General features: G+C 42.6%; 1 protein-coding gene across 1 annotated transcript in view; it reads left to right on the top strand.

The window, feature by feature from the left end:
- The window catches only part of ctif (CBP80/20-dependent translation initiation factor), a 210761-nt gene that overhangs the window by 13506 nt on the left and 182844 nt on the right, over positions 1-14411 (top strand). The window contains exons 2-5 of the mRNA XM_052458739.1: positions 2932-3054; positions 4600-4673; positions 7267-7371; positions 9462-9543. Of these exons, the coding sequence (XP_052314699.1) occupies positions 4660-4673; positions 7267-7371; positions 9462-9543 (201 nt within the window). The 5' untranslated portion in view covers positions 2932-3054; positions 4600-4659. The remainder of the gene's footprint in view (positions 1-2931; positions 3055-4599; positions 4674-7266; positions 7372-9461; positions 9544-14411) is intronic.

The raw sequence follows: 14411 nt of genomic DNA, 5'->3' as shown, positions 1-14411 counted from the left end.
TTGTATTATTTTAGTTGTGGTGTTTGTATTATTTTAGTTGTGGTGTTTGTATTATTCTCGTTGTGTTGTTTGTATTATTTTAGTTGTGGTGTTTGTATTATTCTCGTTGTGGTGTTTGTATTATTCTCGTTGTGGTGTTTGTATTATTTTAGTTGTGGTGTTTGTATTATTTTAGGTGTTTGTATTATTTTAGGTGTTTGTATTATTCTAGTTGTGGTGTTTGTATTATTTTAGGTGTTTGTATTATTCTCGTTGTGGTGTTTGTATTATTTTAGCTGTGGTGTTTGTATTATTCTCGTTGTGGTGTTTGTATTATTCTCGTTGTGGTGTTTGTATTATTCTCGTTGTGGTGTTTGTATTATTCTCGTTGTGGTGTTTGTATTATTTTAGTTGTGGTGTTTGTATTATTCTCGTTGTGGTGTTTGTATTATTCTCGTTGTGGTGTTTGTATTATTCTCGTTGTGGTGTTTGTATTATTTTAGTTGTGGTGTTTGTATTATTTTAGTTGTGGTGTTTGTATTATTTTAGTTGTGGTGTTTGTATTATTCTCGTTGTGGTGTTTGTATTATTCTCGTTGTGGTGTTTGTATTATTTTAGCTGTGGTGTTTGTATTATTTTAGCTGTGGTGTTTGTATTATTCTCGTTGTGGTGTTTGTATTATTCTCGTTGTGGTGTTTGTATTATTCTCGTTGTGGTGTTTGTATTATTCTCGTTGTGGTGTTTGTATTATTCTCGTTGTGGTGTTTGTATTATTCTCGTTGTGGTGTTTGTATTATTCTCGTTGTGGTGTTTGTATTATTCTCGTTGTGGTGTTTGTATTATTCTAGTTGTGGTGTTTGTATTATTTTAGGTGTTTGTATTATTCTAGGTGTGGTGTTTGTATTATTCTAGGTGTGGTGTTTGTATTATTCTAGGTGTGGTGTTTGTATTATTTTAGGTGTTTGTATTATTTTAGTTGTGGTGTTTGTATTATTTTAGGTGTTTGTATTATTCTAGGTGTGGTGTTTGTATTATTTTAGCTGTGGTGTTTGTATTATTCTCGTTGTGGTGTTTGTATTATTCTCGTTGTGGTGTTTGTATTATTTTAGGTGTTTGTATTATTTTAGGTGTTTGTATTATTTTAGGTGTTTGTATTATTTTAGGTGTTTGTATTATTCTAGGTGTGGTGTTTGTATTATTTTAGGTGTTTGTATTATTTTAGGTGTTTGTATTATTTTAGGTGTTTGTATTATTTTAGGTGTTTGTATTATTCTAGGTGTGGTGTTTGTATTATTTTAGGTGTTTGTATTATTTTAGGTGTTTGTATTATTTTAGTTGTGGTGTTTGTATTATTTTAGGTGTTTGTATTATTCTAGGTGTGGTGTTTGTATTATTTTAGGTGTTTGTATTATTTTAGTTGTGGTGTTTGTATTATTTTAGGTGTTTGTATTATTCTAGGTGTGGTGTTTGTATTATTTTAGGTGTTTGTATTATTCTCGTTGTGGTGTTTGTATTATTTTAGGTGTTTGTATTATTTTAGGTGTTTGTATTATTTTAGGTGTTTGTATTATTTTAGGTGTTTGTATTATTTTAATTGTGGTGTTTGTATTATTTTAGGTGTTTGTATTATTCTAGGTGTGGTGTTTGTATTATTTTAGGTGTTTGTATTATTTTAGTTGTGGTGTTTGTATTATTTTAGGTGTTTGTATTATTCTAGGTGTGGTGTTTGTATTATTTTAGGTGTTTGTATTATTCTCGTTGTGGTGTTTGTATTATTTTAGGTGTTTGTATTATTTTAGGTGTTTGTATTATTTTAGGTGTTTGTATTATTTTAGGTGTTTGTATTATTTTAGGTGTTTGTATTATTTTAGGTGTGGTGTTTGTATTATTTTAGTTGTGGTGTTTGTATTTTACGTGTTTGTATTATTTTAGTTGTGGTGTTTGTATTATTTTAGGTGTTTGTATTATTCTCGTTGTGGTGTTTGTATTATTTTAGGTGTTTGTATTATTTTAGTTGTGTTGTTTGTATTATTTTAGGTGTTTGTATTATTCTCGTTGTGGTGTTTGTATTATTTTAGGTGTTTGTATTATTTTAGGTGTTTGTATTATTTTAGTTGTGGTGTTTGTATTATTTTAGGTGTTTGTATTATTCTCGTTGTGGTGTTTGTATTATTTTAGTTGTGGTGTTTGTATTATTTTAGGTGTTTGTATTATTTTAGTTGTGGTGTTTGTATTATTTTAGTTGTGGTGTTTGTATTTTAGTTGTGGTGTTTGTATTATTTTAGTTGTGGTGTTTGTATTATTTTAGGTGTTTGTATTATTTTCGTTGTGGTGTTTGTATTATTTTAGGTGTTTGTATTATTTTAGGTGTTTGTATTATTCTCGTTGTGGTGTTTGTATTATTTTAGGTGTTTGTATTATTTTAGGTGTTTGTATTATTTTAGGTGTTTGTATTATTTTAGGTGTTAGGTGTTTGTATTATTTTAGGTGTTTGTATTATTTTAGGTGTTTGTATTATTTTAGTTGTGGTGTTTGTATATCGTTGTATTTGTGTGACTTTCCTTGTCTATCAGCGTTGTTGTTTTTTGTGGACCCCAGGAAGAATTGCTGCGCCGGCAAAAGCTAATGGGGATACCAATAAATATTAAACCTCTCTCTCTCTCTCTCTCTCTCTCTCACTCTCACACACTTTCTCCACTGCCCCCTCCCCTTGCAGCATTGGTGGTTAGACATTCATCATGTAAATGGCCTCGACTCGGCAGCAGTCGCAGACCCATCTCTATTTATTACCCCTTATTGTACATTCTCCTCCCTCATAGATATTAGAAATACGTCTTCTTGACATTAATATCAGCATTCTGTATTACATGTTCTGCATTCTCTGCAGTGGAGGAGTTGATATGGTATTGATTGTGTTCTCTCTTTCTCTCTCTCCACCCCCTCTGTCTGCAGGATGAGTGGGATCACAGTAGTAATGGCAGTACAGGGTCCAGGCCCAGCTCTGGTTCAAGGCCTGGTTCAGGTTCTAGGTCCGGCAGCAGAGGGAGGAACAACCAGTTCAGAGGGCCAGCCAAGGTACAGGTAACTACCAAACTACAGCTGTTATATCACCTCTCCCCAACCTTAACCCCCAGAAACACAGTATTATCAAGGTACAGGTAACTACCAAACTAAACTACAGCTGTTATATCACCTCTCCCCAACCTTAACCCCCACAAACACAGTATTATCAAGGTACAGGTAACTACCAAACCAAACTACAGCTGTTATATCACATCTCCCCTACCTTAACCCCCAGAAACACAGTATTATCAAGGTACAGGTAACTACCAAACCAAACTACAGCTCTTATATCACCTCTCCCCAACCTTAACCCCCAGAAACACAGTATTATCAAGGTACAGGTAACTACCAAACCAAACTACAGCTGTTATATCAGACCACCACAGAACCCCCACAGCAGCTGTGGATGGTGGAGGAAGAAATGGGAGGACGGACTCTCTTCCAGCCATTACTGCAGTATGAGATCATCGTCTGGTTTCATCCTCCCCCGGCCACCACTGTCCCACACAGTAATACGTATCCAAGTCCTGTTTCACTCTCTTTTGTTCCAAGGGACCCTAAGAAAGCTCCTGCAGGCTTATGGCTGCTCCAGAATTCCACCACGTGATTTACTATGAGGTCATCAGGGGTCGTCAGGACAACCCTCACCACCCTCTTTTAGCATGCATCACCTTACTGTTTCCAAATGCCTAATTTTAAATCCAAAATAACTGAAGGAAGGATAGAGCAGGGAGGTGTCAGTGTGGAGCGAAATGGAGCTCTTGTGCTGGCCCCCAGGTCTCGCACTTACAGACAGAAGTTCAAAGGACTGCCTGTTTGAGTATACTGTAATATGATGTGCATGAAAAGTCCTCAATGGTTCTGGCTTACCTTGTTCCACGTTATGTGATGTGGGGTTCATGCAGTGTTTGGGGCAGAGGGGGTTGTCCTCTGGTTCTTCTGTCAGGCTCCAGGATATCTCTCCCAGAGGAGTTGTGTGTCTGCTCCATAGAGATACATAGAGGACCCTAGATGTCATAATGGCATTCCTTCCCACAGGGAAAACGCATCAATCCATTTACCCAAATACAGTACATGTTGACAGACCAGCTAAACACTATTTGTGTCCCCAGAAATGTTTTTATAGAAATAATGCCCCTTTCATCCCTCTCAACACAGGTTGGTGGCACCTTCATTGGAGAGGAGGGGCTCCTGGTAATGACTGGGGAGGAATCAGTGGAATGGTATCAAATACATTAACCACATGGTTTCCATGTGTTTGATGCCATTCCATTTGCTCCGTTCCAGCTATTATTATGAGCCGTCCTCCCCTCGGCAGCCTCCACTGCCTCAAGTAGTAATAATCATCCTGTCACTTATTATTTTTCCACTGAAGGGGACTTTAACTAATGCTTCCTCAATGTCAGGGTGTGTTAGCATGCAGGTTGAGTATTTTTTTAAGTTTAGCACGGTGACAAGAGAGCTGTTTTGATCACTATTAAGCTGTAGAGTAGTAAACGTGTTCCATATTGTGGTGTGCAGGTAATGCACTGTAATAGGTTGTGTGTTGTCTTTCAGAACGGCAACAGAGAAGGGTCATTTGACATCCTGGGTACTGATATCTGGGCTGCTAACACCATGGACTCTCATGGGTATGTCATGCACACTGTTGACTCATTCACGCCCCCATCGCTACACACACACACACACTGATGATGACTCCTATTACATATGAATTCTATCTCTAGCTCACACTGATACATAGCTAGTTGAGAGTGTTTACTTGAATAGCCTTCTCCCATGGCATTGTATTATGGGATGGATATAAAGGAGAGGTTAGTAATAGTACTCACTTCTGTCTTATCCTTGTACTGTGGTGTTGCTATCTTAGCCAGGCAACCTGATGATGGGATCAAATCCAAGTTTATTAGTCACCTGCGCCGAATACAACTAGTGTAGACCTTACCGGGAAATACTGAATACAACTAGTGTAGACCTTACCGTGAAATACTGAATACAACTAGTGTAGACCTTACCGTGAAATACTGAATACAACTAGTGTAGACCTTAACGTGAAATACTGAATACAACTAGTGTAGACCTTACTGTGAAATACTGAATACAACTAGTGTAGACCTTAACGTGAAATACTGAATACAACTAGTGTAGACCTTAACGTGAAATACTGAATACAACTAGTGTAGACCTTACCGGGAAATACTGAATACAACTAGTGTAGACCTTACCGGGAAATACTGAATACAACGAGTGTAGACCTTACCGGGAAATACTGAATACAACTAGTGTAGACCTTACCGGGAAATACTGAATACAACTAGTGTAGACCTTACCGGGAAATACTTCCTTACAAGCCCTTAACCAACAGGGCAGTTCAAGAAGAGTTAAGAAATCTTGACCAAATAAACTAAAGTAAAAAAGTATAAAAAGTAACAATATACAGGGGGTACCGGTACTGAGTCAGTGTGCGGGGGGGTACAGGTTGGTTGAGGTCATTTGTTCATGTAGGTGGGGGTGAAGTGACTATGCATAGATACTAAACTGCGAGTAGCAGCAGTGTACAAAACAAATGGGGGGGCAGCAGCTTAGCCTCGGGTTTAATTCAATTCATTTACAGCCACGTCTTCTTTCAAAAACAGCCAGCTGTTTTTTTTTTTTCATTGGTGACGTCTTCTGGCCCTCAAACAGTGTGTGTTCAGAGAACATGTGGCTTGTTCCGATACACACATATATATATATATATATATATATATATATATATATATATATATATATATATATTGTGTGTGTGTGTATTGTTATTTATATTTATTTATATTCATATGTCTGTATTGTTTTATGAATCCTGGGTGTTTTTAGCCACATGTTTAATAAGCTCATTTTCTCTATTCTCTAGACACATGAAGGGAATGTCACCTTTCTGAGGATGCTTTCCAAATGGCACCCTATTCCCTATAATATAGTGCACTGCTGTTGATGAGAGCCATATGGGCCCTGGTCAAAACAGTTCACTATATAGGGAATAGGATGCCATTTGGGAATGCCGCCTGATATTCAGATTTGGGGAAGTAGGGGCCTGTTTGTGACACATTCTGTCATCACAAATACATGTTTCCGCATCCCAAAGCTCCCCCTTTTGGGATGCAGTAACAACATGCAGTTAGAGATAAATATATTGTGTAACCTGATAGCTGGGTTGGTGTGTTAAATGCCGTAAGTCTAAATATATCGTGTAACCTGATAGCTGGGTAGGTGTGTTAAATGCCGTAAGTCTAAATATATTGTGTAACCTGATAGCTGGGTAGGTGTGTTAAATACCGTAAGTCTAAATATATTGTGTAACCTGATAGCTGGGTTGGTGTGTTAAATACCGTAAGTCTAAATATATTGTGTAACCTGATAGCTGGGTTGGTGTGTTAAATACCGTAAGTCTAAATATATTGTGTAACCTGATAGCTGGGTAGGTGTGTTAAATGCCGTAAGTCTAAATATATTGTGTAACCTGATAGCTGGGTTGGTGTGTTAAATACCGTAAGTCTAAATATATTGTGTAACCTGATAGCTGGGTTGGTGTGTTAAATACCGTAAGTCTAAATATATTGTGTAACCTGATAGCTGGGTAGGTGTGTTAAATATCGTAAGTCTAAATATATTGTGTAACCTGATAGCTGGGTTGGTGTGTTAAATATCGTAAGTCTAAATATATTGTGTAACCTGATAGCTAGGTACAGTGGGGCAAAAAAGTATTGTGAAAGTAGTGTGAAAACCTTGTGAAGACTTACAGAAAACATTTGACCTCTGTCATTGCCAACAAAGGGTATATAACAAAGTATTGAGATAAACTTTTGTTATTGACCAAATACTTATTTTCCACCATAATTTGCAAATAAATTCATTAAAAATCCTACAATGTGATTTTCTGGATTTTTCTTTTCATTTTGCCTGTCATAGTTGAATTGTACCTATGAAAATTACAGGCCTCTCATCTTGTTAAGTGGGAGAACTTGCACAATTGGTGGCTGACTAAATACTTACTTTCCCCACTGTACGCACATACATGCATACTAATACATTTTTTGGGATTTGTGTGTATTGCCAGGTATTACTGCGTTTTTAGAGCTAGAGAAACAAGCTTATTTTTGCACCTGCGGTAGCATCTGCAGATGTGTGTTGCGACCGGTTTTTGATTTGTTTATGTCATCTTCTTGTCCAATGTTGTGTTTGTAGGGGGGCGACATGGGACCTCCAGCCTGAGAAGCTAGACTTCAGTCAGTTCCACAGGAAACCCTTCAGAGGAACACCAAAGCATCTACCACACATCGACAGAGAGGGGTGAGTGCATCTAGTCATTCAATTAAATAAATAACAAGTTACTGAGAAAGGAAGTGTGTGTCCAGCGACTCCTTGACATGAGCATAGAGAAACATTGTCCCAGTTCTCTCCCTAACCCTTCTACCTGGCCCTAACCCTTCTACCTGGCCCTAACCCTTCTACCTGGCCCTAACCCTTCTACCTGGCCCTAACCCTTCTACCTGGCCCTAACCCTTCTACCTGGCCCTAACCCTTCTACCTGGCCCTAACCCTTCTACCTGGCCCTAACCCTTCTACCTGGCCCTAACCCTTTACCTGGCCCTAACCCTGTTACCTGGCCCTAACCCTTCTACCTGGCCCTAACCCTTCTACCTGGCCCTAACCCTTCTACCTGGCCCTAACCCTTCTACCTGGCCCTAACCCTTCTACCTGGCCCTAACCCTTCTACCTGGCCCTAACCCTTCTACCTGGCCATAACCCTTCTACCTGGCCATAACCCTTCTACCTGGCCCTAACCCTTCTACCTGGCCCTAACCCTTCTACCTGGCCATAACCCTTCTACCTGGCCATAACCCTTCTACCTGGCCATAACCCTTCTACCTGGCCATAACCCTTCTACCTGGCCATAACCCTTCTACCTGGCCATAACCCTTCTACCTGGCCATAACCCTTCTACCTGGCCATAACCCTTCTACCTGGCCCTAACCCTTCTACCTGGCCCTAACCCTTCTACCTCGCCCTAACCCTTCTACCTCGTCCTAACCCTTCTACCTCGTCCTAACCCTTCTACCTGGCCCTAACCCTTCTACCTGGCCCTAACCCTTCTACCTCGTCCTAACCCTTCTACCTGGCCCTAACCCTTCTACCTGGCCCTAACCCTTCTACCTGGCCCTAACCCTTCTACCTGGCCCTAACCCTTCTACCTGGCCCTAACCCTTCTACCTGGCCCTAACCCTTCTACCTGGCCCTAACCCTTCTACCTGGCCCTAACCCTTCTACCTGGCCCTAACCCTTCTACCTGGCCCTAACCCTTCTACCTGGCCCTAACCCTTCTACCTGGCCCTAAGCCTTCTACCTGGCCCTAAGCCTTCTACCTGGCCCTAAGCCTTCTACCTGGCCCTAAGCCTTCTACCTGGCCCTAAGCCTTCTACCTGGCCCTAAGCCTTCTACCTGGCCCTAACCCTGTTACCTGGCCCTAACCCTGTTACCTGGCCCTAACCCTGCTACCTGGCCCTAACCCTGCTACCTGGCCCTAACCCTGCTACCTGGCCCTAACCCTGCTACCTGGCCCTAACCCTTCTACCTGGCCCTAACCCTTCTACCTGGCCCTAACCCTGCTACCTGGCCCTAACCCTGCTACCTGGCCCTAACCCTGCTACCTGGCCCTAACCCTGCTACCTGGCCCTAACCCTGTTACCTGGCCCTAACCCTGTTACCTGGCCCTAACCCTGTTACCTGGCCCTAACCCTGTTACCTGGCCCTAACCCTGCTACCTGGCCCTAACCCTTCTACCTGGCCCTAACCCTGCTTCTACCTGGCCCTAACCCTGCTACCTGGCCCTAACCCTGCTACCTGGCCCTAGCCCTTCTACCTGGCCCTAGCCCTGCTACCTGGCCCTAACCCTGCTACCTGGCCCTAACCCTGCTACCTGGCCCTAACCCTGTTACCTGGCCCTAACCCTTCTACCTGGCCCTAATCCTTCCATGTTGTTCAATGTTTCCACTTTGCAGATCTGAAGGCCTATACATCCCTCCCATTAATCCTCTCCTATGGGATAGACATGAACATGATGCTGGTCCATTCCATTACTACTTGGTGTCTGTAGCCTCTGCTATACTCATACTGACCCCTAGGCCTTAGTCTCACTACTGGGTTATCATCACAAACTCAATCTCAAATGGTCTTTCCACCGTTGCTCACAACCTCTCATCACCTCCTGCTCACCATTTTGGAGGAGAAGGTCCAAGGTCCCTCCCCTCTAACCTTCTTCTCCAATGAGTTTTGAGAAGGTGAGGAGAGAAAGTGTCGAATAGAAGAGAAATTGTCCCCTGTATAAGACAATCAGAGCCCACCTATCCCGCCTACTCATCCCTTATCTCTCGGTCTCTCAGGATGATGAAAGGCAAGTTTGAAGATGATGATGATGATGGCATTGACCTGAATGACATGGAGAAGTTCCTGCCAGGCCTTACTGTGAGTTAACCTCTTTCTTTGTCTCGGTCCTCTCTATCTGCTTTCTAACAAGACCACATACCTACTAATGGTAGGGAGCTCCATCTGGTGGCTCAAAGATGGAACTTCATACTAAGAATTGTAAGGAATAGTCTTGTCCTTTATGTGAGTGAAGTCTGACATCTCGTGATGAAACGTTGTCCATTCACCTCTGACCATGTTAAAGGGCCAATACTGGCGCCCAGTGGTCGTTTTGAGGTACTTTTCCTTGAGTTCCATAATTTCTCATAAAACACTAGATAAGGTCTTGCTCAGACTAAATCTTTGCTGGTTTTCTGTCCCTTAAAAAAACAGAATAAATCACTTTTCTCTATGTATTACAAATATATATAATTCGCTCTGTTCTCTAGCAAGACTATTTTTAATTTTTTTCGGGCTCCAAAGTGGCACAGCGGTCTAAGGCGCTGCATCTCAGTGCAAGAGGCGTCACTACAGTCCCTGGTTCGAATCCAGGCTCTATCACATCCGGCCATGATTGGGAGTCCCATAGGGCGGCGTACAATTGGCCCAGCATCGTCCGGGTTTGGCCGGAGTAGACCGTCATTGTACATAAGAATTTTTTCTAAACTGACTCTCCTAATTAAAGGTTAAATTTAATAAAAAATGAAAAATGTATCTGGCTGTAAAACCTACCAATGTCCAAATATATATATATATATATATATATATATATATATATATATATATATATATATATATATATATATATATATATATATATATATATATATATGACTGTAGAACTTTGGAATTCAATTCTAAGAAAATTTCTTCATCCCAGAGGGGAAATGATTCCTAGCAGGTCAGGAATAGGATCCAGATCCAGCTATAGGGTGGGTCTGTCTCGCATGTCTACAGGACTACGTCACTGTGTACCAGTGTTCCCGTCTGGGTTCGTCTGGTCTGCTGACGGGCAGGATGTTGGCACTGGAGGGTCTGGAGGGCAGGAGAGACACACACACACACACACACACACACACACACACACACACACCCCCACCCCCACATGTCTGGTCTCATGTCCAGACTGGCCACCAGGGAGCCCCCCCCCACGTCATCACTCTGCCTGCCAGTCAGCCAGCCATGACCCCACGCCAGGGCCCAGCCAGTCTCCAGTTCATTGTTTCATTGTGATCATCTCCTTTGACTGACTGCTTTGTAAATAACTCACCACAACGCATGGGAAGGAACTGACTGTGAGGACGAGGACGACCCTGAAAGTAAAACTCAAAGTTGAAAATAGACCAAAGAAAGTACCTCCTCAAGATGACTGAAATACTAGTGTTTATAATCATGTTTCCTTTACAGTGCCTGATAATAAATATCTCTTGAGACCTGGGAATGCCGGTCCTGTTCCCCAGTGTTTGTCAGTAGTGACATTCAGTGTGTGTGATACCCGTTGCCCTGTTGGCCTCAGTGGCACATAAAGCTGTCTATTATCCCCTAGCAGGCTCTCAGGGGCCAGGACCAGTCAGTCAGTCCCCAGGTTTACCTCACCTCACTGATAACCTGACTAAATATAGCAGCAGACGGCGCCGCGCCGCTAAGCCTCTGACTGGAGCTCAGTCTGTGTGTGTGTGTGTGTGGGTGTGTGTGTGTGTGGACGACGACGACGACAAAATGTGTTTGTGTGTGTTTGAGAATGTGTGTGTCTTGACTACTTGGCTCAGTGTGTGTGATGCTTGTAGTCAGGACTTGCATAACATACAGTAGGAATCAAACGCGCATGATGTTGATTAAATGGCAACAAAGTTTTTACCTTTTTCGGGGAGATGTTTTACATTTTTATGAGAAGGATTATTGGGGAGGGGTTTTAGGGAGGGAAGATGGATTATTGGGGAGGGGTTTTAGGGAGAGAAGATGGATTATTGGGGAGGGGTTTTAGGGAGGGAAGATGGATTATTGGGGAGGGGTTTTAGGGAGAGAAGATGGATTATTGGGGAGGGGTTTTAGGGGGAGAAGATGGATTATTGGGGAGGGGTTTTAGGGAGAGAAGATGGATTATTGGGGAGGGGTTTTAGGGGAGAAGATGGATTATTGGGGAGGGGTTTTAGGGGGAGAAGATGGATTATTGGGGAGGGGTTTTAGGGACAGCCACCACTAACATTGAGTGGCTGCTGCCAACACACTGTCATTGACACTGACCCAACTCCAGCCACTTTAATAATGGGAATTGATGGGAAATGATGTAAATATATCACTAGCCACTTTAAACAATGCTACCTTATATAATGTTACTTACCCTACATTATTCATCTCATATGCATACGTATATACTGTACTCTACATCATTGACTGCATCCTTATGTAATACATGTATCACTAGCCACTTTAACTATGCCACTTTGTTTACTTTGTCTACATACTCATCTCATATGTATATACTGTACTCGATACCATCTACTGTATGCTGCTCTGTACCATCACTCATTCATATATCCTTATGTACATATTCTTTATCCCCTTACACTGTGTATAAGACAGTAGTTTTGGAATTGTTAGATTACTTGTTGGTTATCACTGCATTGTCGGAACTAGAAGCACAAGCATTTCGCTACACTCGCATTAACATCTGCTAACCATGTGTATGTGACAAATAAAATTTGATTTGATTTGGATTATTGGGGAGGGGTTTTAGGGAGAGAAGATGGATTATTGGGGAGGGGTTTTAGGGAGAGAAGATGGATTATTGGGGAGGGGTTTTAGGCAGAGAAGATGGATTATTGGGGAGGGGTTTTAGGGAGAGAAGATGGATTATTGGGGAGGGGTTTTAGGGAGAGAAGATGGATTATTGGGGAGGGGTTTTAGGGAGAGAAGATGGATTATTGGGGAGGGGTTTTAGGGAGAGGAAGATGGATTATTGGGGAGGGGTTTTAGGGAGAGAAGATGGATTATTGGGGAGGGGTTTTAGGGAGAGAAGATGGATTATTGGGGAGGGGTTTTAGGGAGAGAAGATGGATTATTGGGGAGGGGTTTTAGGGAGAGAAGATGGATTATTGGGGAGGGGTTTATTGGGGAGGGGTTTTAGGAGAAGATGGATTATTGGGGAGGGTTTTAGGGAGAGAAGATGGATTATTGGGGAGGGGTTTTAGGGAGAGAAGATGGATTATTGGGGAGGGGTTTTAGGGAGAGAAGATGGATTATTGGGGAGGGGTTTTAGGGAGAAGATGGATTATTGGGGAGGGGTTTTGGAGGGGAGAGAAGATGGATTATTGGGGAGGGGTTTTGGAGGGAGAGGAAGATGGATTATTGGGGAGGGGTTTTAGGGAGAGGAAGATGGATTATTGGGGAGGGGTTTTAGGGAGGGTTTTAGAAGATGGATTATTGGGGAGGGGTTTTAGGGAGAGAAAATGGATTTTATTTATTGGGGAGGGGTTTTAGGGAGAGAAGATGGATTATTGGGGAGGGGTTTTAGGGAGAGAAGATGGATTATTGGGGAGGGGTTTTAGGGAGAGAAGATGGATTATTGGGGAGGGAGAGGAAGATTTTAGGGAGAGAAGATGGATTATTGGGGAGGGGTTTTGGAGGGAGGGGTTTTAGAAGATGGATTATTGGGGAGGGGTTTTAGGGAGAGAAGATGGATTATTGGGGAGGGGTTTTAGGGAGTGAAGATGGATTATTGGGGAGAGGTTTTAGGGAGAGAAGATGGATTATTGGGGAGGGGTTTTAGGGAGAGAAGATGGATTTTTGGGGCTGGGGGATATTGGGAGAGATATGTAATTATTTTGGGGTGGGGAGGTCGGGGAGAGGAATGGGTGGATCCCAAAGCCGAGCTCTGCCATCCAGGACTACACCAGGCGGTGTCAGAGGAAGGCCCTAAAAATGGTCAAAGACTCCAGGACACACAATGCATAGACGGTCTTTCGCAGTAGCAGAGAGAACAAAAAGGTTCCTGAACAGCTTCTACCCCCAAGTCATTAGACTGCTGAACAGCTTCTACCCCCAAGTCATTAGACTGCTGAACAGCTTCTACCCCCAAGTCATTAGACTGCTGAACAGCTTCTACCCCCAAGTCATTAGACTGCTGAACAGCTTCTACCCCCAAGCCATCAGACTGCTGAACAGCTTCTACCCCCAAGCCATCAGACTGCTGAACAGCTTCTACCCCCAAGTCATTAGACTGCTGAACAGCTTCTACCCCCAAGTCATTAGACTGCTGAACAGCTTCTACCCCCAAGTCATCAGACTGCTGAACAGCTTCTACCCCCAAGTCATTAGACTGCTGAACAGCTTCTACCCCCAAGTCATTAGACTGCTGAACAGCTTCTACCCCCAAGTCATTAGACTGCTGAACAGCTTCTACCCCCAAGTCATTAGACTGCTGAACAGCTTCTACCCCCAAGTCATTAGACTGCTGAACAGCTTCTACCCCCAAGTCATTAGACTGCTGAACAGCTTCTACCCCCAAGTCATTAGACTGCTGAACAGCTTCTACCCCCAAGTCATTAGACTGCTGAACAGCTTCTACCCCCAAGCCATCAGACTGCTGAACAGCTTCTACCCCCAAGCCATCAGACTGCTGAACAGCTTCTACCCCCAAGCCACCAGACTGCTGAACAGCTTCCACCCCCAAGCCATTAGACTGCTGAACAACTTATACCCAAAGTCATTAGACTGCTGAACAGCCTTCTACCCCAAGTCATTAGACTGCTGAACAGCCTTCTACCCCCAAGTCATTAGACTGCTGAACAGCTTCTACCCCCAAGTCATTAGACTGCTGAACAGCTTCTACCCCCAAGCCATCAGACTGCTGAACAGCTTCTACCCCCAAGCCATCAGACTGCTGAACAGCTTCTACCCCCAAGCCATCAGACTGCTGAACAGCTTCT

Source organism: Oncorhynchus keta, chromosome 12, assembly GCF_023373465.1.
Source record: "Oncorhynchus keta strain PuntledgeMale-10-30-2019 chromosome 12, Oket_V2, whole genome shotgun sequence".
NCBI lineage: Eukaryota > Metazoa > Chordata > Actinopteri > Salmoniformes > Salmonidae > Oncorhynchus > Oncorhynchus keta.
Note: the sequence above shows the minus strand (reverse complement) of the source record. Positions and strands in the feature narration are given on the sequence as shown.